General features: G+C 37.4%; 1 protein-coding gene across 4 annotated transcripts in view; it reads right to left on the bottom strand.

Annotated features, from left to right (window-relative positions):
• The window catches only part of DTWD2 (DTW domain containing 2), a 90,580-nt gene that overhangs the window by 25,228 nt on the left and 49,622 nt on the right, over nt 1-15,730 (bottom strand). For 3 of the 4 annotated variants that reach the window (XM_062604447.1, XM_062604448.1, XM_062604446.1), the window contains exon 4: nt 12,675-12,864. In XM_062604447.1, coding sequence (XP_062460431.1) covers nt 12,675-12,864 — 190 coding nt within the window. Of the gene's footprint in view, nt 1-11,215; nt 11,354-12,674; nt 12,865-15,730 lie in introns of all 4 variants that reach the window. The other variant, XR_009961905.1, reaches the window with a different exon arrangement.

Genomic DNA, 15,730 nt, shown 5'->3' with positions numbered 1-15,730 from the left:
GAGGAGAGGTCAGCCCTACTGTGCAGAAAATAACTCTAGAAAACAAACAAACAAAGACAATGGAGTGTCAGTTTTAACAAGTTTTAGTACTGAAGGAGCCAACAGTAGTTGTATTAGCATGGCAAAATGATGCGATTGGAGGCTCTTGGAAAAATTACTTCGTATCCTCCTCTCTCTTGAAAGGTGTCTTGTTCTCACCATCAATTGCTATTTCTCATTTACACTAACACCACCCACTCAAGGGTCCAGCAAGTTTCAGGGCCTCAGTGTCAATCTCCTCAGTGTCACTGTCCCCCACATTATTTCATCTTTTATTCTATTTATATTTTCTACTTTCTCTTTTGGGGGAGGGATGGCACAACAGACTATTTAATTTGCAAAGTAGATTTACATGTCATTAATGGGAAAAAATATAAACAGAAGAAGTCTATAATAAAATATATATATATAAAATACTTCCTCTGAATGTTTTTCTAGCCTCCAACAACTCAGGGATCTCACAGCCTGGAAGTGATCCCTTGGCATTTAACAATAGTTTAATCCTTGATGGATTTTTCTTGCCTTACTTTGTTCAGTTACTTTCCAAACTTCAAAAAATATACAAATTCCAATGGCTCTGGCACATGGGTGAAGAACTACCACTTTCTCATCTGAATTTCTCACTACTTTTTTCTTTCAATGCCTTTTATTTCATGTGTTGCAAAAGACAGTCATTGATTGGTCCATATTTACCCTCTGTGTGTCACTTATGCCTTCATAAATCTTTATTATGCTGAACCAGTTGTCTTTACAAACTAAAGAATACTCCACTTTGCTGTTTGTTATATGCAACTCCTCCTATTCGATAATTTCTTGGCTTTCTTTGAACCTCTTCTAGTTGTTGGGTTGGTTTGGTGGTTTTTTTTAAATACAAGGGCTGCTGGCTGTGAAAGAGACAACATGCATGCAAGCAAGCAGATAGGCATCTAACATTAAACTTAATTTTTTAATGTTTTGGGCAGTGTAAACTTAATTTTTTAATGTTTTAGGCAGTGAAGAGAGATTTTCATGGAATTTGTTATTATAATAAAAAAATTTCATTGCTCATGAGTAAAATGCCCAGTTAAAAAGCTTTTTTTTTTTTTTTTAAGTCAAATCAAGATAATTTTTGGCATATGCTTTCCTTAACATTTATCTACAGTGAATTTCTTGTACTATGTTAATGTTCAGTTACTGAGCTTCATAGTCTTTCTAGAACTCTCTACAGCTGGCCATTCTCATGATCGTTGCAAACAAAATTTCATTAGGACATTAAGTTATCACTTGACTAGTAAACACTTGTTTGTATTAATTCAGAATATGCTGAACAGCATGGATTCACTGGCGCCAAAAGAGGCCTCTGCACACTGCTTCACTCAAATTGCTTCTGAAGGAGTCACGAAGCAGGTGAGTAAAGAGCTTCAGGTAACTTGTGAGACATGCCATCTGTTTTCAACAGCAGTACTGGGCTAATAACATATTTATCCACAGATCTTCTAATTCTATTCTTTAGCATCTTTTCCATTAATTTATTACATAATTACTGCAGCATCTCTGGGTATGTGGAAGGATAAGCAGAAACACAGCCAACATGTTGGGACTATGATAACCTTAGCCTGTGGAGATGTTCAGACTTCCTCATGCCCACATTCTCCAAGTCTTTGCTGTTGACTAGGTGAGACGGCAATGAGGCATGACTGTGCTCAGAAACCTGATGAGTCTAGAGCTGAACATAAATTCTGTGGGCTTCTTTCAAGGGGCATCAAATGTCCTGGAAGTTTAAAGCATAGGTTTCTTCCTTAGAAGGGTCTGCATGTGCTTAAATACATGTCATGATGTCGAGTACATACGACATTAACACCTTTTCTGACACAGATATTTTATTTGTCTGCTAAGAATTACTAGGTGCATAGATCAACAAAATAAGTATGATTTTAAATTACATGGCCCTCATTACAAATGTTTATAGAGAGATCCTGCTTCGCATCAATTGAAATAACTTCTCTTACAGGTTGCTCTTCCCCTAGGGTTACTGCAAACAGACGCTCTCAACACTGAACAAAAACACTAGCCTTCAAAATCTCTAAATATTCACCAAAATATTGTGACCAGCATTTGCTAAAACATCTCAATAACAATCAAAGTCTGTACATACACATGCTTGTCATTTCTGGGTGCCGTATATTCTCAAGTCAGCATTTGGTACTCTGGCTTCTCTTGCAGGCAAAGAAATACACAAATAATTTTGAACTGTTAAAACAATGAGCAAATGCTCACACTAGTCAAGCAGATTTTAGCATACAGTGCAAGCTGAATTGAATGGTAAACCTCAAGGCTTAAAAATTTTCTTTAAGAAACCAGATTATATCTGATTATACCAATTTTCATATAACAAGGGAAGTATAAAGAAAAAATTTTTGTCAGAAATTGCGAAAGCATGATGGGAAAGGAAATTGAGTTGAATATTTGAATAACAGCAGTGCTGTGATTAATGTATAAATAGATGAGATGATTTGTTGGCATTATGCTACTGACATTATTATGCTCATTAAGTAGCAGAGGAGTGCATCAACAAAGAATTACAGAGCCAAAGTGAATATGAAGCTACCCCAGCCTCAAACAACGCCCACTCATGCACAAGCAGGCACACCATTCAGACTTGCAGTGAATTAAGCTAGAAGCAAAAAGTTATATATACTGTGTAAACAGTAACATTACAACTGAAATACTCTATGAAAACTTACTGCACTTTCCTGAGACATTTACTCTGTGACTACAAAGTATCAAGGAATTATATATTATTAGGTATAAATGTTACGCATGACAACACAGGAAGAAAAAGCAAAATACTTAAAAGTGAACTACACTTTACACCTCTTTCCTGTCTGAAATTATTTCTCTTCACTGTTAGCTAGATTGATGTCAGCTTAAAAATCACAGAGAAATACTCACAGTTTTCACAGATATATACCCAAAATATCATTGTATATTCAGATCAAATTATTTTTGATATGTGAATACCAATACATAAATTCCTCTCCCACCCCAATTCTCCAAATCAAGTGGGTAGCACTTTTCAACACTTTTAGGAGATGAATAATTCTTTTTTTTTTTTTTTTTTCCTACAACTATACAGCGTAATGTCTCCAAGGAGATTTTCATTGGCTGATTCAAAAATGAAAACACGGTATCCGGTGACAGAAGTCAGGATTTAGATAGCGGATGCTTGGATTTACAACAGTAGCCCAGAAACACACATAAATAAAACTGATTCCTGTATTACCTACTTCCAGTAAGACAGTAAGTACCTGGGATTTTGTATGCTTGTCACTAGGTTAATTTTTTTTCAGCCTTTTTCTGGTGCTGAAGAAGTAGAAGGTCAAACGTTTATTTTTTGGCCATCTGTTCCCACTATGCTACACTTATCTTCACATAAACAGAAACGGCTTCACCCACAGCGATCTGGGATTGCTTCATGCAATACACTACCAGCCTAACTGTGCCAAGCACGCCTGCTGCGCAAACCAGCTCGTTCTTCCCTCTGAACTAATTGCATCCAAGTTAACAGAATATTTCCACCGCTCCAAGTTAACAGAATATTTTTTGCTGTATCACCTTTGCAAACCACAACATCTGCTGCAAGAAAGCCACACACTAACACCTGTGGCTTACTCCTTAGCTGTGGCTATGCAAAAAACTTCCTGGGATAGTGTGCTTCTCTAGAGGGTGCCAGCTCATGGAGTACAAGACATAATCAATGTAATCATATTAAAAACTATAAAAGTAACCTTAAGCCATGTATCCGTTTATGCTATAAAGTTTGTCAAAGCTCATGCTTTGTAAAAATTCCAGACAACAATTCTTGATCGAGACATAAATTTAAATCTTTCTGATTAAGTTAAATATGTTATATTCATAAATATATTTCCTCTGGGACTTTCTGGAAGAGCTCAACTAAAATTTCTTCAAAGATTCTTTTCAGAGAAAAAAGCTCTGCTGTCTGAACTGTTGGTTAAAAGAGCTTTTGGTTGAAGATCTTTAAATTTTTAATACTAATTTTAATCAACAAAGCTTATTAAAAATATCCTACAGTATCTTTAAAATCATTCAATATAGCAATTTGTAATACCCAAAATCAGTGAAGCTGTGAAGCAACACAATTAAATGTGATCCTCTACTGCCTCCAACCTATAGTGTCTTTGTAGTCTATCTTGCAATTAAGAATTGCTAATCTCTTAATTATGAAAATAGCTCTTTTCTGCCAGCAGAACACAGATTAAAAGTTCAAACTGCCATTTGTGGAAGAATTTTAGTTGTAATAATTTATTTTTCATTTACAGATACTGCCTGCAGCAATCATATCCACTTTTCCTTTAATATCCCCTTTCTTCAGATATTGTCATATCCACCTCATTCTCCTTCTGGGACAAATCTGCACCCTTAAATTTCAAATATAATGCATTCTTCTCATTTTAATCTTGCAAAATTGCATTATCAACCTGAAGTTTCAAAACATAAAAACTATTCAGATATAAAAAACATTGACAGAGTATTTAAATATGCATTGTAATGTAGGAAAATAGGAAATAATATAGCAACAGGAAAAAGCCAGAAAAACCCTACAGCGTTGGCCCTCGTATCTAGCTCAAGGAGAAAGGTGAAACAGAACACAGTAACAAGGACAAACAAAATTCAATCTGTAAGAGTGCTGGTGTTTGCTTACATGAAATTGTATTATACTCTTTTACCACCTGACTGCTAATTTTAACCATTTGGAAGTTACAGTAGACTGCACAAGTATCTAGCTCATTTCAGCACAAAATGATCAAACTTAGTTTAATACACACCGCTTTAGCACAGCATTTGCACTGCTCCATGTTCAACTGGTGTCTTCGCTGAGTGCTACCCGTCTTGTAGATGACTGACTGCCTGTAGTAACAGCACAAATTCTGTTGTAGCACTGGACCACCAGGACAGCACAAGCAAAGCTCAAACAACACTCAAATAACTAAACATAACCTTTGGACTTAATCTAAGAGACTAAAGCCAGAAGATCCTACTGCAACAAGGGAAAACTTTCCTTTGTCCTGCAGGAAGCTATTTCTGCATCTGAGAACTCCAACAACGTAAATAAAACAGCTCCATGTGATCTGAATTACAGCAAGTACCAACCAGCATATAAAATGAAAATCAAATCAAATACTGATTTTAGGTCTGGTATATTTAGTAAGAACCAATTATGCATCCTATTTTTTAAAAGTATTCTAATACACTTATCAACTTAATACTTCAGGAACCGCTGTATTTTTCATTTTTACTAGGAATTTAAACCCTTCCAAACAAGAGTTGCAATGCAATTCCAATAAAAAGAACGGTAGGACAGCAGAATATTCTTTTCCTTTTTTTAAAAAAGGATCATATACAAAGTGCAGAATGTGAATTCAGACAGGCTGTAGATGCAACCGTTAAAGGCTGTGATCCATGCAATACAGAACTGAATTATGCACAAAGAAACAAATCGTTTTGAAATGTTTTTGATATTCCTGCTTATATTTTTTTCCCCAGGAGCATAGGGTATGATCCTTTGCATTACTGCCTCACCAATCAGTGCCTTGTAAGTTTCTCAGAAGGAAAGTCTGTGACCCATCTCAGTGACAAACCACGTTTTTATCCATGTTCATGTACAGAGGGCTCCAGAGTAACATCGCCACACTTACCTTTGCTCCTACATCTATACAAGTTTGCACAAAACACTTAAAAATCCACAAAACTGTTAAGCTTCTACAAAATCACATGTAGATGTGATTTATGCCTAGTCTTTCTGGTGTAATCCAACCCAAATCATTCTATGATTCTATGATTCTAATAAACACCTACAGTAAAAGCAGATTTGTTTTCAAACAGCAAATGTTTTTCCATTTCTGGTAGTGCACAAATACATTTTAACATCCTAGTGAAATCTAAAATAACAGTAAAGTAAATGTAAAGTAATAAACTGGGGTTTACTGGATTTTTTAATACTTATTAAATATCTATATTTTGTATGAAAATATGAATGCTTTGGAAAAAAACATTTCACACAAAATCAAAAATGAAAGAATAAATCTTAAGAACATTAATTCTAAGAAGACTTTTTCAGAATACCAATTATAAGCATGTAAAACTCAACATTCCCTCTGACTACCATTTTCTCATTAGTATCATTCCACTCTTAAAAAGCAATCCCTAGTCTTTTAATGAAGAAATGCTATTATGCTCTATCATTGTTTAAGAAAATATTATGTATCCAGACCGATGTGTAGGGACAAGTATATTTTTAAGCACAGTGGGAATGATGAGAATATCCAGCACATGTTTAATATTTCAGTTTTGCATACAGAAGCTCATTTCTATCACCATTTAGTGGTACTATCTCAAAAAGCAAAGAATGTTTTGTGCAGCATTGTCACTACTATTGCTCTCGTTTCCAAGAGCTTCTTGGCATATTATCTTACTTTACTCTCACTACATTATTTTTACTCATCCTACCACTTCAAAGTCTTTTCCAGTTCTATTTTGCATTAGGTAGGATTTCAGAATTTTAAAAGAATAATTTGTATATTAAATTATCCTCATTTTTTTCTCCCCATTATTTTAATAAAGCAAACTTTATAACGGCCTCAGGGATACTAATTGCATTCTACACTCCACTACAAGGCCCAAGAAAATTTAGGCAGGTAAAAATGCCAAAATTCAAAAGTAGTTAGTCCACCTCCCCTTAACTTTCAGTAAATGATCAGACCTGAATGTTCATATGGAGAATTTATATAGCTAGGTTCAATTCCGTCAGTACTTAACAGCACTGGCTTACGCCACTGTTTACCAGATCATAGCCACACTTACACAGCACATGCTGTAACCACATACTGCTGTCGTAAGATTACTATTGTTATTTATGTAAGTCAGACTAGTTTAAACTGATTGCTTCAAAACTGTCTCAAGGACATATGCATAATCAGGAAACAACCCTCTCAAGCGTAATGCAGATACAATTTTAGACTCAAAGTGTCAACACTTGAAAATGTAATTAAACACTGGAGTCTCTTCAGACTTGAAGGATGCCATATCAAGGTGAAATATCATCTTTAATATTTGACTGTTATTTCACCCAGCACTGCAATGTTTCATATTTTTTCTCCCTGGAAAAGAGAATGTTCAGTGGGACCTCATCACAGTATTTCAGTACTTAAAGTGCAGCTACAGAGGATAGAAGCGCTCCACAAGGAATCACATGGAGAGGACAAGGGGCAACAGGTACAAGTTGCATTGGGAAGGGTTTCACCTCAACATAAGGTTTTTCACAGTGCATACAATCAATTGCTGGAACAACTTCCCCAGTGAAGTGGTGAAGTCCCCATCACTTCAGGTTTTCAAGATGTGACTAGGCAAAATGATAGATAATCTCATCTAGGTTTCCTTTCCCACAAATGACTTCACCAGATGGTCTTTCAAGGTCCCTTCCAACCTGGGTCATTCCATGATTCTATGATTCCAGTTCAGCAGACTTTTTCAGGGGGTCCCATGTGAATGAAAAACAAAACAGTTCTCCCACATGGAGAACTAAAGAAATTAATTATAAAATGTAAGGAAAAGTCTGAAAGGATCACAGGAATTTTTTAAATGTATGGTGAGGCTGAGTATTAGAGGGCTTTTTTCAGAGCCTCTATGGACCCCTGCTCTGAAGAATTATTTTTTATGAATCCTAAAATTTCACCCAAGGATTCTTGCCATAAGATTAAATCACTAACATAACCCAAAAGGCCTAATATGACATTACATACTTATGACAAGGAAAAAAGAAAAAAGAAATAAAACAACCCCAAATGTTGAAACCATCTGGATTTTGAAAATAAAAGAACTTTAAGGAATGTGTTTTTAACATTAAGCTCTTTCATAATGATAATGTATAGACCAGATTCTGGCTTTTCAGATGCTGCAATCAGAAATCAGTGAGGCAGAATTCGACGACTAGTAGGTCAGCAGGGTATATTTTTTCATAGATATGTTTCTTGTCTGACAAGCACATCAGGTGATGTTCTAATTACGTTGCTGTGACCAAATTAATTTATTTGTGTCCTGGGTTCAGCAGTAGCAGTCATTTTTCCCCTTCTTGGTAGCTGGTGCAGTGCAATGTTTTGACTTTCAGCTCGGGAACAGAGCTGATAACAAGCGATGTTTTGGTTTGGCCAAGGACTTTGTGAGCCTCATGCTCTGCCAGGGAGGAGGGGAAGCCGGGAGGAAGCAGAGACAGGACACCTGACCCAAACTGACCAAAGAGGTATTCCATACCACAGCACGTCATGCCCAGGATGTAACTGGGAGTGAGCCGGAAGGGCTGGGAGACTGCAGGGTTGGAGGAGGTATCGGTCAGAGCTTGGTCGGGCTGAGGGGGGGCAAGTTATCGGTCGGCTGGTGGTGAGATGATGTATTCTCTTCCCTTGTTATTTCCTTTATCATTATTATCATTGGTGGTAGCAGTAGTGATTTGTGTTATACCTTAGTTACTAAACTGTTCTTATCTCAACCCGTGGGAGTTGCATTCTTTTCGATTCTCCTCTCCGTCCCTCCGAGAGCAGGGGGAGGGCAAGAAAAAGGGGGGGAAGTGAGTGAACGAGTTACCTGACTGGGTTTAAACCACGACAATTTGTAATACAGAAGGTTAAGAGAGGACCTTATCCTGAAGTATTATTCATTTTCTGCATGTTATTTACTCAGTGTTATGCTTCACAGGGTACAAGAAGTATTTCAGTTCTATGTAAAATACAGATTCTTGTTATGTCCCTGAATTTACATATGAATATGTAACATTTTACTCTTTGGAACACTGCAGTTTTCACCTGAAAAGAACTTCTCAACTATTTGACAAAACTGGATCAACTATCTCTCTTTATATTCTTCTACTTGTCAATGAAAAAAATGCAGTACCACAGTAAAGGGTTTCTTCATTTAAAAAGAGAGAGAAAAGAAATAGTGTCAATTTCTTTCAGGTACACTTATTTTTATTTCAACAGGTCATAAAATCTATATTTAGTTTACATGTTTAGAACTGATTAGAGAAAAAATTTATAGTTTATAATACAGGATAAGAAACATGTCCTACATAGCACTAGCAAATAACAGTAATCTGAGTAACAGCCCAGAAATTGAAGATGATGCTAAGTAGAAGAGACAGATAACAAAAATGGTTTATGTATCTACACACAGTCCTCTCTCATATCACAATGCTCCTACTGATCTGATCTGCCAAAATCACTGACTGTGGGCAGGCACAGGTAGTAGTTAAATGCCATAAAACACTAGTCACCTGGAATATACTCAAATAACTGACCTTCCAAAAATCAAAATCCACCATTGAAGACTTGTCAGCAGAAAATAAACAAAACAAAAAAAAAACAAACAACTAAAAAAAATTATCAGGTTTCAGCTTTCCAGAGGAAGGTAGTATGAACATCAAAGAAACCTGAATCAGACACAATACAATTAAGTAACTTAAGTCAGTTTTGAAATGACTGGGAAAAAAACCCCACTCTTAGAAAACAATCAATACACTTCTGTGCACATAGGTTTTGCAGAGATTACTTTACATGAACCCACTGAGAGGAAGTTCTGTTGGCAGTAAGCACACAAGAGAAGGAAAGTGACAGGAAAATGCTATCTAGAACACCTAAGCTACTCCCCAAGTTAATTGCCAAGAGAGGAACAATAATCGCAGTACAAATTAATTGAAAATGGCTGTTGTGGATAGGGGGCTGGGTTTTAGCTGCAACCACTATACCTTATCTTTGAAGACATAAATCTCTTTCTCCCAGGGAGGGGGAGAAAAAAAAAAAAACAAACCACCAAAACCACACACATACATGGAAATCAAAACCACCAAACCCAAAGCCACAAAAGAACAGGAATACTTTGATAAATAGTTTTAAAAGGAACAGACAAGGATGATAACTAATTTGTTTTCTTTATCTACCCTTCCCTCCAAATGGATAAATTAGGAAAAAAGTGTTTTCTTCTGCTTCTTCTAACACTGCAATTCAGAATAACCATTTTACAGAATTTGTGGGTTTTTTACTTCTGCTGGCAAATTTGATAGGGCTCCACTAAAGAGATTATGAATGGAAACACTTTCTCACTCACAAAGGCAAGTCATGTATCTATGGTCAGTGCCTCAGCATGTAACAAATGTTCTGCAGAATTTGAAACAGATTGTAGTGAAATAAATTCTATAAAATCTATTCATAAAGTTGCAGTTAAATGGAAATACACTGAAATGAATCCCATAAATTCCTTGATGTAAATTCCATCTGTTTCACCATCTTCCTCTGAAGGCCAAAGTAATTTGACTAAAACAGAATCTACTCTTCTGTTTCACTCACAACAATATAACCTAATTGCTATACTATAGTAAAAGCCTAAAAACAACTCCCAGATTTGATATAAAGCAGATTGCATCCCCCAAAGCAAACTACTTCTAAGACTTATAGTAGCTCTTTTTTTGAATTAGAAACATGTTGACTAACAGTACTCCATTTAAACTACTCTCACATCATAGTCATAAGGCTTTGGTTTTTACATTTTCAAATTGCCACCTTCTCTCCCCTCATGAAGAGGTAGTCACCTTTTCACTGACCAAAAGTTGATCCAATGATGAAGAGAATTTTTTCTGTTAGTAAAACTGTTGATATTAATACACCTTCTACAACAGACTCAATAATTCCCCTTAATGAAAAAGGCAGCTTTGTCAACAAACTACAGTTGGTCTTACAGAAATACTTAACAAATAAGAAATTAAATCCTTGTTTATACCACCTAGCAGGCAGTATTTTTCATACATTTTGAAAAACTTCCCTCTAAGACAAACTGTTATAACAATATTTGGGTAGAAATACCTCACAGGCATCATGTCATCTACAGCAACTGAAGTGATCCCATCAAATTTCTGCCCCATTTTGATCTGTAGCAAAACTGCTCCTTTCTGTGATTTTGGACAGTCAAATCAAGCTAACTGATGGGAACAAATATTCCAGAACACTTACAGAGTTGTGAATCCACACCAAGAGCCTCCAGTCCCCAGAAGTTTAAAAAGCACAATAAATGAGGATCTGCAAACTAGTTATAAACTAGAACAAAGACTGGAGACTTTTTTAAGACAGAAATTTACACAAGAGCTGTTTTCACTGCATTTGACTGTTCATAGAGGTGCACATCTTTTTTTCCAGAATGCCCAAGGCCCTTCACCCCTCCAGGAGCTGTGTTATATGCCACACCCCAGCTTCCCTCCAGTCTGACCATACGGAAACTGGTCAGGAACGAAATCAAGAATTTCATTGCAAGAACCAACACAAAAGGAAATCTAAAGCAATAGCAGTGCTAAAATTTAGTCAGCATGTGACTTCCAAACAAATTCAAGCTTATGGTATATCACACAATTTCCAGCCACAAAAGAAATGTAATGGTTCAACCAGTTTTTCCATGCTCGACTGACAAGCATATGACAAAATTAGAAAAACAAGAAGTTATGTTTCTTTTCAAAAACTCAAAGAACCCAACCAGTAACATTTTACAACTTCTGGATTTAGAAGTTATGAATGACGCACAATGCAGCTACATCGTGTGAGAAAACTGCAGTGTGCAAAATAACAGCCTTTCCCAGAAAACCTGCAATTTGAGCATTTAACTCAGACACACCATTGCAGTACATAATGAAATGATGTCTTGTGGGTTTAAAGGACATAGATATAAGTGAGTCTGATTTAATTACATCTTGCTCAGTAACAGCAACTGAGTCACACAAGATTAAGTTTTACCATCAAAATTTATATTCAAGACTCCTGAGCCAAAGCCATACAATTATTCACTAAAAAATTCCTTGAAAAGTAGTCATACCATTGACAACGCAGCAACAGGAACCTATGTGCACTAATATTTTCAACATTGTGTTACAATCTAGGGTACTTTTGCTACAGTAAGGATAGCTGTAACAATTGTACAGCCATACCTCAACTACGTCAGGTGATATTCGTAAGGCAGGGACGACAAATAAAAACAATCCAACAAAACCCCCAAGCCACACATGGCCAGTATTGTTTTGCTTAAGTTCTAAGGAAAACTTACCAAAAGTCATAAAGTTTTTAGTACAGTGGAGACGAAACATGTGGGAAAGAATGTGACACCTTCATAAGAGGCTACAAAATTCTACTTTCAGTGTTCCTACCACTGCAATGCAAAATACTTATATGGAAAGGGAGGGGAACAGGAAATGCTTATGTGATCCCATATGTTCTAATGTCTTTGGCAACAGGCAAAACATTTCTACAGAAACCAGTTTTCAATTTTGCAAATCAGTGATTCACTGTAAAGTTAGATGCATTACCTCGAAACAAAATCAAATTTCAAGTGACAAACTGAATCCCCCTTGCCCCCCCATATTTGCAGTCATTTTTCTCACAGTCCTATAGGCTGTTTTATTTAATTCTTCAAGTTTTTCTTGTCACCTGGTTAGAGCTGAGAAGGCAAAAAAGATTTCCATTATTTTCATCCTCATGTAACCACTTCTTTCTGGCTTGCCAGAAAGTAATCATCTGTTAGACAAAATTTTTATTATATACATTATAACTCACCTGCTTGGGAAGCCGGAAGAGAGAATTTTTGTAAAATATATCTTTAGCCTGACTCCATGTTCCATCGATGATAATCATAACAGATGGACTAGAAGACACCACAACAATTTCCTCCAAATTGGTTGCTTCAGCTCCAGGATACAGAATTAGAGTATTGGGATTTCTGCACACAGCTGCTAATTCAGGATACCTTCAATGCACAGAAATATTAAATTACAATAATTATTAAAATTTTTCACAGCAAATACATATTTCCAGATATTTCAAGTTACTAACCCCCACTCATCTCCAAAATTTACTTAAATTTCAAAAAAGGTCCCTTTGCTCAGCTACCACTTTCTCTTTTCAACACCTCTAAAGTTGTTGGTTCTCCTTCAGCTCCTGAAGGGGGAACGAAAAAAACACCCACTAAAGTAATCAATGAAAAACTGATAAAGTGATACATCAGGAATATTTTCCAATGTTTTAATCATTAAGTCTCTAATCATAGAGCACTTAGGGTTAGAAAGGACCTTAAGATCATCTAGTTCCAATCTCCCTGCCACAGGCAGGGACATCTTCCAGTAGACCAAGTTGCTCAAGCCCCATCCAGCCTGGCCTTTAACACTGCCAGGGATGGTGCAGCCACAATTTCCTTGGGCAGCCTGTGTCAGTTCCTCACCATCCTCACAGCAAAACTTTCTTCTTAGATTCTAATAGAAATCTCCTCTGTTTAAGTCCTGTGCATCCTTGTAGGCCCCCTTCAGATACTGGAAGGCTACTACGAGATCTCCACACAGCCTTCTCTTCTCCAGGCTGAATAGCCCCAACTTTCTCAGCCTGTCTTCACACGGAAGGTGCTCCAGCCTCCTTATTGCCCTCCAGGCGCCCCGTGTCCTTCTTATGTTGAAGTCACCAGAACTGCACACACTACTTCAAGCGCGATCTCAGAAGAGCAGAATAAAGGGGCAGCATGACCTTCAACCTGCTGGTCACGCTCCTTTTGATGCAGCCCAGCATAAGGCTAGCTTTCTAAAAGGCTGATGTCTATTAGAAGCAAAGATGTCTTGAACTGCTTACCAAAATTTAACATACATAATCTAGCAAAATTTCTTCAATTATTTGGCCCAAAAATACTACAGTCACCCAAATTAGAACCTTAAATATATAAAGAACATCAACAGTTCACTGTCCACACACACAGGTTATTTTTGAAAATTTTACTATCTCAATTTTATTTTTTTTTAAATTACTACTTTTACAGTTACAGTCCCCTAACTTGTACACTCTCTTCTTCCTTCCTGTTGGCTTCTACTTTTGACAATGGTATCAGAGGAACAACTAATGCCTTTAAAGTCTTCAGTGAATGTACATAGAAATTCCTGAGGTTTTTGCAGGATACCACTGTAAGTCAGTTTATAAAAAACTATGAAAGGCATTGTCATTTAAGCAGTATTGCAAGCCTCAAAAACTACCTATTCAAGTAAGGCTGGTAAGGGAGAATCTCAAAAAGCTGGTCTTGTAACAAAGACAGTATTACTTGTCTTGAATGAACTTCAGCAGTATCATCATATAATCTTCAGAATCATCTCCATTAGAAAGCAAGAAGAAATACAAAGAAAAAACTGTCTGAAGCATGTGACAATGAATAAGAAATAAATTCTGCACAGTACCTCAGAGGTTATAATATGGTTATAAAAATTAAATTATGTGGGAGGAGGAAAAGAGCAAAATGTAGGTGAAATAGTGTGTGACTTTTTGCGCTCTAAAGTGGAAAGGGAAGCCAGTACAGCTAATCAGAGAAAATAAGATGTATCAGAAGGAAGTTAAGAAGAGCCAGCACACAAAATGGGCTCTCCATGCTACCTATCAAGAACCCACAGGTGCAAGAGCACAGACACAGACACACAAGCAGGATGTCAGTATGTAAGTTCACACAGAGAAACTCCCAACTTTTAAGCTCCAGAAACTGGGTATCTGCACAACTCCTCCAAAACTAAAGAAAGAACCCCTTTCTTATGGGGGGGTGGAGGAAGGTTAGAGAAGAAAGAAGTGGTTAATAATAGGGTTTGAGTTTTTATATACTAGGAGTACTTCAAATCTGTGCACTAAATTATCACTCTCTAGGGATATATGTGAAAACACAATTTTAGCAGTGTTGAGGCAAAATTGCAGTGCCTGAGACATACAAGTCCTGATCTTAAGACTCATATAGGACCATACAGGAAATATCTGAAATGAAAATGGAACTATAATTAGTATACCAGAGTTAATATTCCAGTATTTGACCTTCCTTGCTCCCTCAGGCTGCCATGGTTTAAACCCTAGCCGGACAGCTTGTTCACTCACTCCCAGTGAGTGGTGCCGGGCTGAGAGCAATCGAGGGCATCCCCCCACTGGGGCTCTCCCCTTCCCCACTCCCGGAGAAACAGGGAGGAGGATCAAAAGAGTGCAACTCCCACGGGTTGAGACAAGAACAGTCCAGCAACCAATGTACAACACAAATCACCACCGCTACCACCAACGACAACAATGATAAGAGAAAATAACAAGGGAAGAGAATACAATACCACCGGCCAAGAAACGAGTCCCACCCGGAAGCCCGTGCCCTTCCGGGTAACTCCCAGTTACCCCCCACCCCGGGCATGACGTGCTGTGGTATGGAATACCTCTTTGGCTAGCCTGGGTCAGGCGCCCCGTCTCTGCTTCCTCACGGCTTCCCCTCCTCCCTGGCAGAGCATGAGCCTCACAAAGTCCTTGGTCAGGGTAAACATCACTTAGCAACAACCGAAAACATCGGTATCACCAACACTGTTCCCAGGCTGAAAGTCAAAACACAGCACTGCACCAGCTACCACGAAGGAGAAACATGACTGCTACTGCTGAACGCAGGACATGGGCAAACAGTCCAGACTGATCATCATTCATCACTACATCATTCATGCCCCATCCATGGCAGTGTTCAAGGCCAACTTGGATGGGGCTTTGAAGCAACCTGGCCTAGTGGAAGGTGTCCCTGCCCATGGCAGGAGGATTGGAACTAGATGATCTTAAGGTTCTTTCCAAGCCTAACCATT

The sequence above is a fragment of the Pezoporus occidentalis genome, unplaced genomic scaffold (genome assembly GCF_034315485.1).
Source record: "Pezoporus occidentalis ecotype Australia unplaced genomic scaffold, CSIRO_AGI_Poc_V1 ctg86, whole genome shotgun sequence".
Classification (NCBI taxonomy): domain Eukaryota; kingdom Metazoa; phylum Chordata; class Aves; order Psittaciformes; family Psittacidae; genus Pezoporus; species Pezoporus occidentalis.
The sequence above is the reverse complement of the archived record's forward strand: the minus strand, read 5'-3'. Positions and strand labels throughout refer to the sequence as shown.